Source organism: Rhopalosiphum padi, chromosome 4 (assembly GCF_020882245.1).
Source record: "Rhopalosiphum padi isolate XX-2018 chromosome 4, ASM2088224v1, whole genome shotgun sequence".
NCBI lineage: Eukaryota > Metazoa > Arthropoda > Insecta > Hemiptera > Aphididae > Rhopalosiphum > Rhopalosiphum padi.
This window is the reverse complement of record NC_083600.1, coordinates 35843839-35861493: the sequence shown is the minus strand read 5'-3', so window position 1 is coordinate 35861493 and position 17655 is coordinate 35843839. Positions and strand designations below refer to the sequence as shown.

Genomic DNA, 17655 nt, shown 5'->3' with positions numbered 1-17655 from the left:
ATTTTTATACATCGAAGTATTGCTTAATTTCATATTCTACTTCAGAACATGAAATTAAACACCAAACGTTTTACTCAAAAGATTAAAAATTGTGTACATTTAAATAAATTACCTAGTAGATACTAGATACAGCTTATCATATCTCAAATTTTTGATTGAAAAATAATCATAATATATCCTATAGTTAATTTATTACAAAATTTAAATATTTCTGTTCACATCATGTATGCAAGAAGATTCTTTTATCAAACAACACTTGAAAATAAGGAGTCTTCCTTTACAGTTATAATATTATATTTGTAGAACATCAAATATTAATACAGTAGAACCTCATCCTCATTAATTTGGCTAATTAGGGTGCTAAGTTGTCCGTTTTAATGAAAACCCGGATTAAACAAAATAACCAAAATATGTGTATTATAGATTTAAGAATATGTACCTATTATAATTTATAAGGTGGTACAAGATACATACATAGTATTAAGCAAATAAAGGAAAATTTTAATGACAATATTTAAATAGTATGTAGAAAATTTGTGGAACTTGTTATAATTTTTTAAACATGAGAACAGCCTTAATTAGATGTGCGGATTAATGAGGTTCTATGTTATTGTGTTTACAAAATTATATAATAATATATATAATACGAGTTATTTATGGAATATATTAGATTATAAGGTGTGATAAATTATTGTTAAATATCAATAATAAAATATTGTATTAGATAATTTTAATTTATTAGAGTTCCAAAAAAGTTATATTTACAATTTTTAATCACTGTCTATAAAGTCGTTCAGCATATCTGTATAATTTTCCTCTTCCAGTTCATTTTTAATTGGTGATTCATCATCATCACTTGTGCTTGAATCCATACTATTATCAGCATTTATAGATTCTATTACTGTACTTGATTGAACATGTTTAGTATTTAGATTATTTAATTCTTTTGCAACAATAGGCAAAGTTGAGTCTTCAACTATTTTATTAGATAAGTTAGTTTTGTTTTCTGGGTTAGGATTTTGAGCAGATTGTGAAATAGTATTTGTTTGAACATTTTCAGTATTAATAATTTTAAATTCTTTTACTTTAATGGGTGGAGTAGAATCTTCAACTATTTCATTTATAACATGGGTTTTGTTTTCTGATATAATATTTCCAGCAGGTTGTAGAATTGTATTTGGCTGTACATTGTCAGTATTAACATTTTTAGATTCTTTTACTTGAATAGGTATAGTCAAATCTTCAATTGTTTCATTTAAAAAATGAGTTTTATTTTCTGGTATAGTATTTTGAGCACATGATGGAATTTCTATTTCATTTTCAAGAGGGAAAAATAACGTATCATTACGTGGACGGATAATATGTTCAAGTTCGCTTAATGATGACCTACAAATTTCTTTTATCTGAATAACAATAAAATCAAAAACAATTATAGCATTGAAATCATGTTTAGTTATACATAATACATAAATATAAGACACCAGTGATATCAACTAATACAAAAATTTAAAACTTTCTAATGATAACTTACTTTTTCATTACGATCAGTTGTACCAATAGTAAAAACACGTAATGCTATAGATGTATGTGTAATGCATTGTGGATGTGGTGAAATAATCATAGCTAACAAAGACTTGTACAAGTTAAGACGACAAAAATCATCATAGTATGGTAGAGGATAATCATTTGGTCGTTGACACTTAATAATTTCTAATAGCAAACCCATGATTGTACTTTGAAAAATCTAAAGCAAATGCATGTTAAATTATTTATTTTAATAATTATTTAATAATAAATGTTTCACATACTTTAAATTGTAGAACTTTCAAATTTGACGATAAAGTGTTTAAAAATAACTGAAGTGTTTTATGAGCTTCAGTACACACAGTTTTATTTGCATGATAGTCATGCATAACAATAGTATCACGTTGATTCATAATTTTTTGATTTAGAGCACCACTCTTTCTTTTTTTGTTACCTGTTTGTTTATCAACCTTGAAACCAATGAAAAATTTAGTATTAAGTAAATTATTTTAATAGTAAAAATAAATATAATATAACCTTTTACAAACTTACAACTAAATTTAGAGATGGTTTATCAAATTTGATATCAAATAGAATGCCAGAAGTAAGGCTTTCACTAAACAATTCAAGTGAACTCTGTGATCCAGCAACAGATTGCCACGAGCATAGAACTTGATATGTTAACACACGCTGTTGCCTTAATGCAAATGAAATACAATATAGTTATTATGTAGAAGATTAATATTAATAAGATATAAAAAAACTTACAATTTAAATCTTGTTGTACCATATTGAGAATTTGATGAATTAAAATGTGTCATGTTTAAGGATTGCAATAAAATACGACAAATCAATGTTCCTTGAGGTATTAATATCCTTCCACAACTATAAAATTAATATGTTAAAATTTATTATTTTTCAATAATCTTAAGAAAATATAATTAAAATTTAAAAACAATGAACCTATAAGAAAAATAAATCTTTTAAATTTTTAAATAGAAAGTTGATAACACATACCATTTAATAAGGGCTGAAATTGTTTTAATGGCAGAACAGTGTAATTTCCATAAAACAGAATCCAATGCAATGACATCTTCAGTTATCATTGTAGCGTTAAGTTTTTCTGAAGTAACTGACAAAGTACTGAGGACAAATTGTATGACTTTGTTGGAATCAAGATGTTTGACAGTAGAGAACATTGACCTATAGATATGATTATATTTTTAATTTATATTATAAATTATAATTACATCAATATTTATGTTTATATTAAGATATTCTTACAACAACATTGATTGGATTGCAGTATTGAAAAATATAAATAATGATGTCAACTTTTCATAACGTTCTTTAGGAGTCATTTGTGCAAGTTCAGATAAATTAAAAATTGATATATCAAATTTTCCTTCATATTGATCTGTCACATCCATTCCAAAGAAAAACTAATCACCAAAAAAGAAAAAAAGTTACATGATATATATATATATAATAACTTTTAAAATTTAATTAATTAAATGTTTCTTCTTACATTAACATTAGTATAAAGTTGGTTCAAAAAATAATTGGCGCAGTACAGATAATCATTAAATTGATTAGTCCAAGCTTCAGCATGATTAATACCTTGTTGGCCACGACCACCACATTGAGGAGATAAAGCAAGATATTTTGTCACTTTGTTAACAATATTATCTTCATTAAAACACTCTCTTAGTGCTTTAGACGTAAATTTATCTAATATATTCTATGACAATATTACATTTGTAAAAATACAAGTTAACTATTAAGTTATTAAAAACAATTTAATAAATATATTGATACCTTGAATTGATTACATGTTCCTCCATAATATTTCATAAACAATCTTATTATAGTTGCTTGTGCATCTATAGTCTAGACAAACAAATTATAATATAAATATTGAAATATTTCATTTTACAATTTAATAGTATAATTCATAAAAAGCTAAACTATTCATAATATATTATATATTTATAAATGAATTAATATAATTTATAATTCTTACTGGTTTATTGACTTTTCTTGATATTAAGTTTTCAAAAAATGTTGGAAGAACTGTATTAGTTATTTGCTTTTTTATGTCAACATCAGCCAAGGTTGATGTAATGAAAATTTCTAGAAAAAAGTATTTAATTTTATTATCATTACATACAAATAATCACTGAATGTTATTAGATTATACACACGATACACCAACATTAAATAGTTTGATCGATTATTAACTATACACCTACTTGACTGATAAATAAATAGTATTAAATTTTAAATTTTTACCAAACATTTTGCATTCTTCAGAAGAAAGTCCATAACTAACAGCATTCTTCAAACGTTTCTGGAACCAATTAACTGCTTCATCGGCCTATGAAATATAAAATGCCAATTATAATATACAACTAAATAATTATCAGAATATTATTTTCGTAAGACCTTTAAGGATGCAACTTGGGAATTCATTTTTATGCAATTATCGTAATTTATGAAATGGAAAATATTTTCAAAATATGTAGTGACACTACAACTAGTAAATCAAATCGTTAGATCAACGTTTGTAATGTAATGTTTTACTGAAACTGTCTGTGGTTAGACAAGTATCAAATCCCACATGGTTGCAGCGACTGATAACAAACATGCATACCCAATGATAATAACAATGATAAACCGGTGCTACGTCATAATATACCTATGACACAGATCATGTTTTTAAATCATCAACAATTAAAAATTTATTAAGTAGTAGAATAATAGAATATAAGCGAAGATTCAGGAATTTTTAACAGATATTCAAAAATACAAAACATCATAATTTATATTTATAAATGAAATTATTATAATATTATGTTTTTAAATATAATCATAAAAACTATGATAACACGGCGTCGTAAATAGGCAACTAAATGTGATGATAATTATAGAGATACTTATTATGAATTAAAAAAATTAATAATAATATTCTGTAATAATAATTTATATTTATAAATGAAATTATTATGTTTTTAAATATAATCATAAAAACTATGATAACACGGCGTCGTAAATAAGCAACTAAAGGTGATGATAATTATAGAGATACTTATTATGAATTAAAAAAATAAATTATAATATTAACTTCGGGGGCGCCACAATAATCAACAAATTTAATAAAATAAATTTTTCATATATTTTTTTAATTCTCTGAATAAAAATAATCTTAAACATTTATTCACATACTTATGTAAAACACATTATTGTTAAGTATTTATAGAAAACAAACACATGGTACTTATTTTACACAATTTGACAAATTATATATTCATTTAACATACACTTAATCAATTCAAATATATACCATCTATCAATAAATTCATTTTAGTTTCTTCAAATTGTGTGTTTAAGGAACTAAATTTATATGAGTGAAAAAAATTATGGGTATTAAACAATGGAAGTTACACAAAAAAAATATCTTTGTAATCTTTATAAAACTTTAAAACTTCTATTGATTTTCAAAACTATAATGACGTTATATCTTTGAGAGTATTTGATATTCAATTACAATTCGAAAATTATTATTCATTACACAGTAATTTAAAAAATACTTAGATTAATTGTAATTGATTTATACCATGAATATTGAACCTATTCATACAGTTGTAATTATTGTAAGGTACCTATAATTTAATAAAAGCTAGTAATATTAAAATAATTACTATATAATATTTATGATATATCCTTAAGAAATCATCACTGGAAAAAATCTATACAAATGAAATCAAATAGTGAAGTTGATATTGAGCTTATACATCATAGGTTCTCAAACTTATTTCATCCACCACCCACTTTAAGAATCAAACATTTTCCAGTTCTCAAAATGTTTTCTTACTATCTGTAGTATATCTTAAAAACATTAGTCTTTAGATCTTATAAAACCCCTAAAGACTATCAACGTCCAAAGGAGGGGGGGCGCTATCACTCACTTTGAGAATTATTATTATATATGGTAATAAATAATAATTATTAGAACTGTATAACACTGTTTTCAAAATTGGTTAATTTCAATTCTAATAAAAAAATTAATTTAATTTTACCTTATACAATATACAAGAAAAGGTCAAGCTCCAAAAAGTTTTAGTTTTAGATGTAGTATTGAGTGAATATTATTTTTTTTTAATCCATCCAAAATAAGTAATCAACAAATTTAAAATTTAAAAAAAATATAATATTCATTACTTATAAATTATATGTATAAGTAATATTAAGTAATGACAAACATTATTTATTATTTTTACTAATAAATTATTTGCTGAAAATTTACTTTATTGTACATCAATATAATACTTACAAACTAGAACATATTTAAACCAAAATTAATCACAATTTAGGTTAGATACTTATAAGATTTAATAGTTAACATTTTTATTACTTTTAGATATTTTATAATATAAGATTTAAAGAACAACTAATAATTATACGTAACTATTTTATCTTTAATTTGGTAAAAATTAGTGTACTTACTAGTACCGAACAACTATATATAATATTATATTTGTATTCATTACTTTATAATTAATAAAATTTTATTTCAAAGTTTATAAAATTACAAATTATAAAAAAAATGTTGAAGAATGTTTTTAACAACATTACAAAGATCTTATTGACATCACAATTGCCAATTTATTTCAAAATCTCACATGAAAAGAATGTTTTAATATAATTATATACAAATTATTTAAATATTTATAAAATGTATTAATTATTCGCCAAAACAATGAGATGTATTTAACTTTATAAACAATGAATTCAAAATTGTATGTAGCTTAATATTAAACAATATTTAACATATTTCATCTGTCTACAACCTGGGCGCTTACAAAACATGGCTTATCAGTTTAATTAAGAAAAAAATATTGCACGTGGTGAATGCAAAAAGCAGTTTGATGGACATGCTCATTTAATGCTAGAAGTTCTATGGTTTTAGATTTTTTATTGGCTTCACTTGTTATTAAATTAAATTAATACAACATTAAACAATTTAATTCAAACTGAACAAACCTATAAAATAAAAGCTTAAAACTTAACACTATAATATATTCATATATATATTTAAAGTCATGTTACTTAAAATTTTTATTTTTAACATAAAAAAAATATATTAATAATAATAATAATAATAAAAATTCTTAACTCTATTACTCAATAATAATTCTAAATATCTATCACTAACATTTCGGTGTAAATGTTGTTTTTTCCATGTTACATAAAAACATAAAAACACAAAACCACTGTTCCAATTAGTCGATTAGGTTAAATACAGATTCAATTCACGACCTTAAACTAGACAGCCATTCCAAGAGTTATGTACAGTTAAAAAAAAATATAGTAATAATAAAGGTGGGTTTAAATTTTTAAGTTGAATCACGACATAGAACTACATGTCAAGCGAGGCGAACCCATTTGTGTAAGAACCCTGTCCAACCACTGCAATGGCCCATTCAAATGTAGTTCTATCCAACAAGGTGTAGATGTAACTGTCTGTCGCCTATAAATATAATTAAATACAATTTTTTATACAAGTAAAAAGTTTTAAATATAAAAATAAAAAAATAAATATAATTTACCTATATTCAGCACCCCAGCCTTTTACAAAAGACATACGTATCGTACACATGCGAGTTAACTGGTATACTGCTTCAAAACCTTGACTTACTGATTGAGATAGAAGAGATGCAAATTCTTGGTTGTTGAAGATTTTTAAATTACAACCTAAATTAACAATAGAATATAATAATAATTTGTCAGTAATAAAAACCTGTAAAGATAAAAATTAGTTAGAAAAATCATTGATTATAATAGAATAGTCTATTCTATAATTAATGGTAAAATTAATAAAAAAAATGATCATAAGTAAATATTAGAAAAATTTAAGACAAAAAAATATAGTATTTACAACGACAAAGATTATTGGCCTAGAAAAGATATTAAATAATATATCTCATACAGATTTATTTATAGTTTAAGTCTAATTCTTTGGAAAATTTTAAAATAATGATAGTGTTGTGAGCTTTTACTGATATAGATGGATTGTTGAGAAGGTGACATGATGTTGTGTACTCATGGCAATTAATAATTATGTGTTTGATTATAAGGATAGTTTTGCAAATGTCGCACTACATATTATATTATATTTACATAATTACATAGTATACTAGTTTGGATCTATTTATAATTAGTTGTTCTCTCCTAGTCTCCTAGTTAATTTACATTGATATGTTGTCAGAAATAGAGTCCAAGTAATTTTGTCATGTTTAGTTTATTAGGCCTTTAGTTTGAATTATATTTATGATTTATAACTATAATTAGAAAGGTTAGTAATACTGTAAAATCCTGTTACAGCGAACTCCAGGGGACCGAATTTTTTTCTCGTTATAACGAAAATTAAAATAAGCTCTTTATAAGCTCTGCTTTTCAGCAGGAAACTTCTATGACTTTCGTTATAATGGGAATTTACTGTATTTATTTTAAGACATGTAAACTATATTAAACAGCTATTAGATAAAATTTGATGTACTTAGTAAAACAACTGAAAAATATTTTATAATAGTTTACTTTTTATTTAAATAAATAGGTATGGTAGTTATCATCCAATAAGGTAAGAATTCTAAATTTCACTTTTTAATCATTATCATAAAATATGTGGTACGTACATGTCTTATACCAATTCAATAAAATATTATGTTGCTTACAATAATAATCGCTACTTTTAATTACTTGTTTATGTATGTATTATTTGAAAGTTTATGTAAAAACTTATAACATAATTAATTTTCAATGATATTAATTATATTAAAATAAAGTAATCAAATCAAACATGTTTAAATGAAGTTACCATATTTTATTTTATTTAAACAGAGACAAATAATTATGTATAATTTTGATGGGAAAAATGTTACCTGCTCCATGTTAACCACCAAGTTTAAGTTAAAACATATTATTATTTTTTTTTTTTGTTATTGAAATATTATACACAATGATCAGCATTGAACTTAGAGTTCTTATAAAGTAGAAATTAACTTAATGTTACAAATAAAAATGAGTTACCTACAAAATAACCAATAAATAATAACTGATGACAAAAACTTTGTAAAATTTTTATCAAAAAATGGACCATTTATTCCAAACTATGATGTATGACAACCCAGTAAATAACTTTATAAAAAAGAAACTGAAATTTGTATAGATACAATTTATATAATTAGGTACATACCAATAATGAATACTCAATGGTTTATATTGCATTTAGGCAATTTTTAGTGAACCATTACATTAATTAAACCTGTAAAAAAAATTAAACATACCTGGTGGTATCTTACAAACAGTGGCTGGATGCCATCCATATCTCTGATTACAATTAGGTGACTGTACAAAAATACTAGAATCGCTAAGGCATTCTGCAAATACTTCGCCACCAATGTAGTAAAGTCGTACACCTTTTCCGATATGACGCCTAATCTGTTCAACTACATTTGTCCTATTGACATTTGACAAAAGACCCAAGCAAAATCGTTCCGAATTACTGGGATCTGAAATTGATTAAGGAAATAATTTAAAATATGAGAAAATAATGCTAAGCATATGACTTTTGTTACCTGTAAAGCCATCAACTGATATAGAAGGTTGAGAAGCGTGGAACGTTTCTCCAACTCTGGTATTGAGTTCGTAATAGCTAATTGAGCACCAAAATACAGGTTCGCAGTAAAGGACGGGTTGGGTGTCCAATACTCCCATCACAGTAGGATTGGGACTCATACCTACTCATAATATGAACATTAGGAAAAAGTAACAACGACTAACAAAATGCATCGGAGCCAGGTTGTCACTATCAATCGACTATTACTGAACTACTCACTGTGAGATTCATTATTATCGCCGTCTTCGGACATGTAGCCCGGCGGTGTGGTCGGCGAATCCATCATCTCGGAGGCGTGTAGATATATCGCACCGGCACCACTCGCTATACCCCGACACTGGTCGTAAAACTGCAGGCACAAACAACGAGCTTACTCGCTCCGGGAGGTGCCGGCAGACTGAAAAATCCAGAATCGGGAAATCGAGGGAAATGGAAAACTAAAAGTTCCTATTTTCTGGCAAGCGGCGTTAAGACACAAGGACGCAATAGTACAATACACGGTACACGAAACAACGACACAACAAACGATAAAACCCGGTGATCGACTGTCTTAAAAAATTAGAATATAAGTCGACAGTACGTCACGCGCCGGCGCCTCCTACGCTATCTTCGAACGTACCTGTCGACAGGCTGCTAGTCGCTACAATCACGGAACAATCAATGTTAAATCGGGACTTTTTTTTCCACTTATTTTTTGCGCCTCGACTCCGAGCGTCGTCACTCGTCACACACACACACACACACACACTCGTCTTGCCGTTTGCAGTTTGCACCGACGCACGGTAAGACACAAGCGCGCGCCACATTCCTCCGCCGCGTTTGTAGATGGCGCTCGTGGCGAAACGCGGACGAGTTCGAAGTGTCTTTGCAATTTTCGGCGCGTTGGCAGATCATTGGAGTGTTCTATCAAAGATTGGAAGAAACCGTGCAAAAATGCGAATTACAAACCGGCGACTGGCCAGTCCAGCCTATTATAATATAATAGTATATTATACACTCTGTTACTCGATATACTCGTACCAATAAAATATAAATTACTGTAATATTATAAAATATTTTGTAGGTCTATGATTCATATTCATATTATAATTATTAATTACCAATTGGCTATTACCTATTACCTAGTACTTACTACTTAACATTTGGCATTTACCAATCTTAGACAAAGTCTACGGACCTGATTATGAACTCAACACTTCATTGTTGAATACCTTATGGCTTATAACCAGGGCTCGGGACTTAAAGCATTTGCTTTTTGCTTATTTTTATGGATTGACTAAAAATGTAGCAGTGCTATGGAACTATGGAAGTAAGTACATATCATGTTACAACACGTTAAATTCTGAAATTTAAAAGTGGTTTTTGTTTGTTTCAACAATTTTTTTAAAATCATGCTTATTTTTATTTTTAGTTTTTTCTGATTATATTTGCTTTTTTGACCAGTTTTTCTACTTTTTATAGTTTTTTCAGAAAATCCCTCGGAAAATCTATAAACAATAAGACAAAATGTCTTGAAAGTGAAATTTGATTTTTTTTATAATATGAAGATTTATTTATTTTATTTTTTTGATTTTTAGTTAGGAACTTTTCCTTATCATTTTGTTTCAATATTTTTTAATATATTTTTAATATCTTTAATTATATTATTTTTAGCACAGTTGAAAATTATGTCTAGTACCTACTGGCTACTTTATCATATAAAAAGAAAGTTTTTTTTTTTTTGATTAAATATTTTTGCTCAAATTTAAGTTTTTTAAATGCTTATTTGAGTGGTTATAATAATGTTTTTAAGCGCTTATTTTAATGATTATAAGTGCTATAAGTTCCGAGCCTAGCTTATTACTTATAAGCATGTGAAAAAAAAAACGTATGTACATTTTGATATGTAGATATTATATAAGTATGTTCATAAATGTTAATATTTAATTGTAAATATTTTTAATTTGCCTTGCAAATTTCAATAAATAAATAAATCATAATTTCAGATCAAACGAAACTTAATTATTTTTAAAATCCACTTCACTATAATATAGTTCTTTTTATTGATTTATATAGCTATATAAGTTGAGTTATCAATGGTCTATCATAGAATAAATTAAATGTAGAACTGTAGACGATACCCTGACCTCACGCTAATGATGCAAGTGTAGTATACACCTACATTTCGGGGAGAGGGATTCTTGATTCTTATGACCATTTTGCAAATTCCTGTTCATCCGTCATATTCTACTGCTGCTACAAACCTACAAAACTCTTTACTACCTATATCTAGTTGCTTATTTTTCTCAGTCTTCCGGGTGTATTCTTACAAGTAGTGTCCTTTGATTAGTAGAATAACTACTAATTGTTGAACCTATTTTGTTGCATATTATTTTAAATATCTCTTGCAATAAGCTTTGAAAAGTTTTTAACGATTTTATAAGTCGTTAATTTTTAATAATTTAAACATTCAACATAATCATCAATAGTATTATTAACTATTTAAAATATAGTGCAACGGGTGAATTAGCTATTATAGCAAAATATCAGAAATGAATAGTTGCAATTATTATAACAATGTGACTAGTAGAGATGAAAGTGTATTTCAATTTTATAATACCCAGGAAAAATACAACAATGATATTTTAAGTAAAAATAGTAAAATTAATGTATAACACTAATTTATATTTAATTGTAATACTTAATGATATAGCCATATAGGCTGACAGATCATCTTCGTTCAGCCCGTTTAGAATCATTTTTCGAATGCAATGACTTATCATTGAATTCAAATTTAATAAATGCATTACTTAATGACGAAGTACATTCGATAACTACTGGTTAATATAATAGAGCAATAACCTACTTTCCAGCTTTTTATAATTTGAAAATATTTTTGCATGAAATCACCCATTTTTTTTTTTATATATTTTACGAATGTTAATTCATTTTAAGATTTTTATTTTGAAAATAATTATACTTGATATTTATACACCTCAAATAGTTAATAATTTATTAGAAGAATATTAATTTAACAGAATATTTTTTTAGTACAATATCTACCTATGTATAAACTATAAATAATACAATTTTGGAATTTTGGACAAGATAAAAAAAGTTTTGATTAAAAATATTAATAGAGGATAGAGGTACGGTAACAGAATATATCAAATAGTATTATAATTTATAAGTTTAGATAACGAGTTGAAGTATATACAATTTTTGAAATTATTTTAAAGGTATAATCTATTGTCTTATTCTGTGGTATAATTATTGATGTTATCGTAATATTGCATATCTCATTTTACCATGTATCAATGGACTATAAATAAAATAAATATTAGTAATATTAATCTTCCATCGCAACTTGATTTCCGGGGCCAGATAAAACCTACCTCGTCGGTCGACTGTTAGTTAAAATGGATAAATTTATAATACGAGTAATTATAATTTAAATTTAAGATGATCCTACATCCGCATGTGTTTTCTCCGTCTTGCAAACATATTATAATCTAGTAAATTTGTATTTAGTATAGAGTATAGACTATAGAGCCGATTTTGTGTTGTTAATTTGTTATAGCTTTAATAGTTTAATATTAGAATGAATTGAGCCATAATACCTATTACCTACATTCTACAGGTAAGAACATTATCTGTTATCTCTCGTCGGTTAATACGTAAAATATCATACAAATTCAACGAGAAATAACAAATAGTGTTCTTACGCTTATAAGTTTGATCATAAATGATAGATAAATTCAAACTCTCTTACTTAAGCTAACAATATAAAATTGGTTCTTGAATTAACATTTATTTATTAACTAGTTTAAAAAACAGCTATGTAAAATATATATTTGAATTTAAGACTAGGTATTGAATAAACGGAAAAAATGTAATACCTATTGCATTTGCATATTACAAATTTTATTTACAAAATTATTTTGCATAATATTTTAACATTAAAAAAAAATAAAATGCATATTATATGTTTTAATATTCTAGTCTTCTTCTTCTTCTTTCGCCTTCCATCTCTTCAAGAGCCTATGTAGCTGTTAAAGTCCTCCATATTTTTTTTATCTTCTGTGTACTTAAACCACAGAATAGATTAAATATCTAAACTTCCTAATTTTTTATGATGTCTAATTATTCAATGTCTTCATGTTATTTTATTTTGTCCTTCCAATACTTCTTAGGTCTACCTCTCGGTCTCTTACCGTTTAGATTCCAGTTAATCGTAGCCTTTGTTCTTTCTGTGTTATCTTTTTACAATATATATCTGTCGTAGGTATATAGTCAAATCGGGTTCATATCGATTCCGCCGATTTTATATCGATTTCGCCGGCTACCGTTTATAATATCTACATATTGATTCCGCCAGCTACAGAAGTGCGCAACGCGTCCTCCGTGCCGTTTATAAAAATTATTCTTTATTCTCAAAATCTCAATTATTATTCAAAATAGTTAATTTTGGAATACAGTCCACATATATACGAATAATTACGTTTTTCTTATTTATTTATTATCCTTGCTTACCACGTCCCAACAATTCTTATTATATGCTATATAGTAGGTATATATTTTAAAATAAATATACAAGGGGGGGGGGATAAACAGTAGCCGGCGGAATCAATATGTAGATATTATAAACGGTAGCCGGCGGAATCGATACAAACCTTTTTCCTAAACAGGTAGTTTCGGCGGAATCGATAATTCCCCAGTCAAATCAGTCAAAGAATTTAATTTTTATGCAATAATACTACCCCCCTTGACATTTAGTTAAATGCTTATTAGGCAAATAATAAAATTGAAAAATGTTGTATTATTTATTAATATATAAAACATGTAGGCATAGGTTAAATTTTGTGTCAATCGGTACTATTGTTTTAGAACTTAAATCATAAATATACGAGTATATAAGTAATTACTAATTATATGTGATAGTAAAAGTATAAAAAATGAATAAAAAGGTTATATTATAACTACAAATGTTTGTTAATTTTGAATTATTTGTTGTTATTTGTTATTATTTGGTGGCATTTGCTTGAACAATTAGAATTTTTTTTAAAACATAAACACCGATTGGTTTGACATTACCGTTTTCCTTTATAGTACTCGCTACTCGTATAGTGCTCGACTTGGCAAAATTAAAGTAGGGGGATTCTATTTACTTTAAAAAAAGAGCGTCCCCATTACTTATTTACCGTTATTAAGGGCGCGGGGGCTATGCCCCACACCCCTATTCTTTAAATCATATAAGAAATATTTATAATTTTATAAATAATCAATTAGAAAAATAAAAATAAATAAGTTAATATAAGATATAGGTAATTACTATACCTGTTATATATATTATATTTAGAAATAATAACTAACTCAAAAGGATAATAAAAGTAAATAAATAAAAAAAAATCGATTTTTAATTATTTATTTATATATAGATGCATGGTTTTGAAATAATTCATCCAAGACAAATTATGATTGTATTTCGTGCATTTTGATAAAAAAGCAAAATGATGAAGCGTCCCGTGCGTTTTCCTTAAAAATAAGAGTAAGAGTACGCTAAAATTTCTGAAAATTTAGTTTAAGTACTCCGTCCCCCTGTGTCCCACCACAAGTTAATATAATATACTCGTACTATCGTCTACGTCTATCACATTTAATTAGTAATTACTCATATATATATATATTTATAATTTAAGTTTGAAAACAATAGTACCGATGGACATGAAATTAAACGTATTTCATTACCTACATGTTTTACATATTAATAAATAATACAGAGTTTTTTTTTAATAATTAATAGAAATATTTATTTACATATATATTTAACTAAATTTAATTAAATGTCTAGTCGGATAGTGAAATTGCATAAAAATTAAATTCTTTGACTATATGCCTAGGAATTTAGTAAAATGCCTGATTTGACTATATGCCTACGACATATCACATATCTATACTGTTTAATTATCTAGCGTTTTATATACCTAGTTAATAACCTACAATGTCTCCTCTCTCACTCTTCAGTTATCTGTTTTACCTTTTTCTATACTTGCTTCTTTATACGTGATAGGTATTAAGTCCATAAATGTTCCTTATTATTTTGTTCTCAAAAGTATCTATAATTAATCTGTGTTTCGAGATTCGAGAATAGCTTTGATTTAAAATCAAATTTTAGCAAGACATAGGTAGTTAAGGTAGTACTGTGTAGTAGGTAGGTATACGGGTTTTTCGCTTTCTATATTTCATTATTAATTTCTAAGTTTCAATCCCCTCTTTGATTTGAATCCACTTCAAGGTATTTATTTTTTCAAAGGTATAGGTAATTGTGTACTATTTATTTGGTTTTGTTTCACTTTTAATAATTTTGATGGCTTTTAATTTTTGCCTGCTTACTTTCAAACTCAATGTCTAATACATTCCTAATCAAGCACTTTGAATTTCTTGTCACACTTTCTATGTCTTTATCAAGAATGTTGAGGTCATTGGCAAAACTTAATAGTTTAATAACTTTAATATTAGTACATTACTATTTATTATACTATAATATTAATATACCTAATACTATATTATATTACGATACAATTATACAATATATATATAATATAACTAGCTGTATTTCCCGACTTAACCCAGGTTAAAATTAATCTATTCTTTATTATTTTCTGTTTTGCTTCAGTAGAAATATATATATTATATATAGCAAAAATACTGCAATTACAAATAATAAATTTACGATTTTTTTCTGTTTAATTCTAGGCATATTTTTAAATTTGGAATCAATAAAACAAATCATGATAGCGATTCATAAAATTAATAATTTTTGTTGTATTTGTAAGTATTTGATTTTAAGATTTATTTTTTAGATTCTGAGCATGCTCACTGCAGTGCGTTTTTTTTGTTTAAATACGATAAGTTTTGGATCAAATGATTCAATTTTCAACTTAGAGTGTTATTTTGGATATCAAACTGTATGTAGTTTGTACTTTAGAGAGGTAAAAATTAAAAATTCTTAATACTTATTTTTATAATTGGGATAAGCAACCTGCAAAAATTAAAGAAAACGGGAATTTTTAGGCTAAACCAGAATTTGATTAAATTAATTACTAATAATTACTTTATTTTGTTATAATTTAAAAACGAATAACCACAGATACTTTGTTTTTTAGATAGTTATAGAAAATTTAAATTTTCGATTTTTTAAATTTTTTTGGTACTTGTTTGTTACCTGTTGCCAATTCACCGTGACCGTATACAATTTATCGCTCTGCCATGTAATTGTATTAGTGTACCGTTATATTGCTCCTACAATTATCGTGTTAAGCACGTGATAGATGATCTATTTTAGGAAATAAAAAAACTACTTTTTATATCATAATATATTAGAATGTTGCTGTCTTTCGTTAATTTATTACCTACTTCGTTCAAACCAATATCGAATAGCAATTTTTATGATAATAAGACATTTTATTTCTAGCACAAAAATACATATTAAATTATATTTATATAATCTTTATTTTGGTGTAAATTACAAATGAAGTTTAAACATTTTGATGCAAATTATACATGTTGTAAATATTTAGGGTCAATTTTGATGCAAATTGACTACACCCTTACTAATAAGTGGTTCATTTTCCTATTAAAAAATATCAAAAATGTAGTCATAATATTTTTATATGCATTTTTATGCAAAATTCGTGAAAATTTCGAAAAATACAAGTTATTTTTTAGTTAAATCAAAAAACCTTTAAAAAGAGCATTTAAAAATGACTGTCTATTGCAGTGTATCACGAAAAAAGTGAATGGATATTTTAAACATATCACATAGAGTAGAGGCAGTAAAATATAACCACAGTGAGACACAATTTTGTTTACGAATGTTAGATAGAATCGATTTTGTACCCATTCTAACCTATGTTGGTTTTTTTGAAAGGTATGGTTACCACGAAGTCGATGTGCTGACTAAAGGAAAATGAAGACGTAAAAAGATTCTTAAGTCTTTTGATACTTGAGTAAGTGGTAAACTCGTAAACTACTGATAGGATAATTCGATTTAAGAGCTCTCGTGATTTATCGAATGACATTTCTTAAATTTAGAATAAGCCCCAGCTAGTCGATCTATATAGCGACCCAGGCAAAATTAAATTTTAGTATATATTTTATAATCCTAGTTAATAGTTATAGGGTGTGCTTAATCTCTAACCTATAAAAGTTAAAATCACAATGGAAAATTCACAATTAACAATTTTTTTTTGGGTAAATCATGAATTAGTTTATTATATAATTATTAATTATAAATTACTGAAGTAGAACTTAATTACACTATCAATTTATTTAGAAGCATTTAATGATTATATGTATATTGTGTACTAAATACTTACATTGTCAATCAATACAATTTATAAATTTACTTTTCACTCTATATGCTACAATAATTTGAAAACTTAACTTTACATACAATTTACTCTATTTGTACT

At 26.1% G+C, this 17655-nt stretch overlaps 2 protein-coding genes across 2 annotated transcripts; both read right to left on the bottom strand.

Moving 5' to 3' along the window:
• Positions 1–715: 715 nt before the first annotated feature.
• LOC132930284 (proline-, glutamic acid- and leucine-rich protein 1-like) lies at positions 716–4125 on the bottom strand. Its single transcript, XM_060996059.1, has 12 exons — positions 3970–4125; positions 3817–3901; positions 3548–3657; positions 3343–3414; positions 3053–3265; positions 2809–2966; positions 2542–2727; positions 2293–2409; positions 2077–2221; positions 1809–1994; positions 1532–1744; positions 716–1403 (listed from the first exon to the last, which is right to left on the bottom strand). The coding sequence occupies exons 1-12, from the start codon at positions 3994–3996 to the stop codon at positions 771–773; spliced, it is 2145 nt and encodes a 714-aa protein (XP_060852042.1). The 5' UTR covers positions 3997–4125; the 3' UTR covers positions 716–770.
• Positions 4126–6166: 2041 nt separating this feature from the next.
• LOC132929899 (mothers against decapentaplegic homolog 3-like) lies at positions 6167–9970 on the bottom strand. Its single transcript, XM_060995530.1, has 5 exons — positions 9422–9970; positions 9162–9323; positions 8871–9095; positions 7134–7278; positions 6167–7054 (listed from the first exon to the last, which is right to left on the bottom strand). Exons 1-5 carry the CDS (start codon positions 9486–9488, stop codon positions 6931–6933), a joined length of 723 nt encoding a protein of 240 aa, XP_060851513.1. The 5' UTR covers positions 9489–9970; the 3' UTR covers positions 6167–6930.
• Between the last annotated feature and the right edge of the window lie 7685 nt (positions 9971–17655).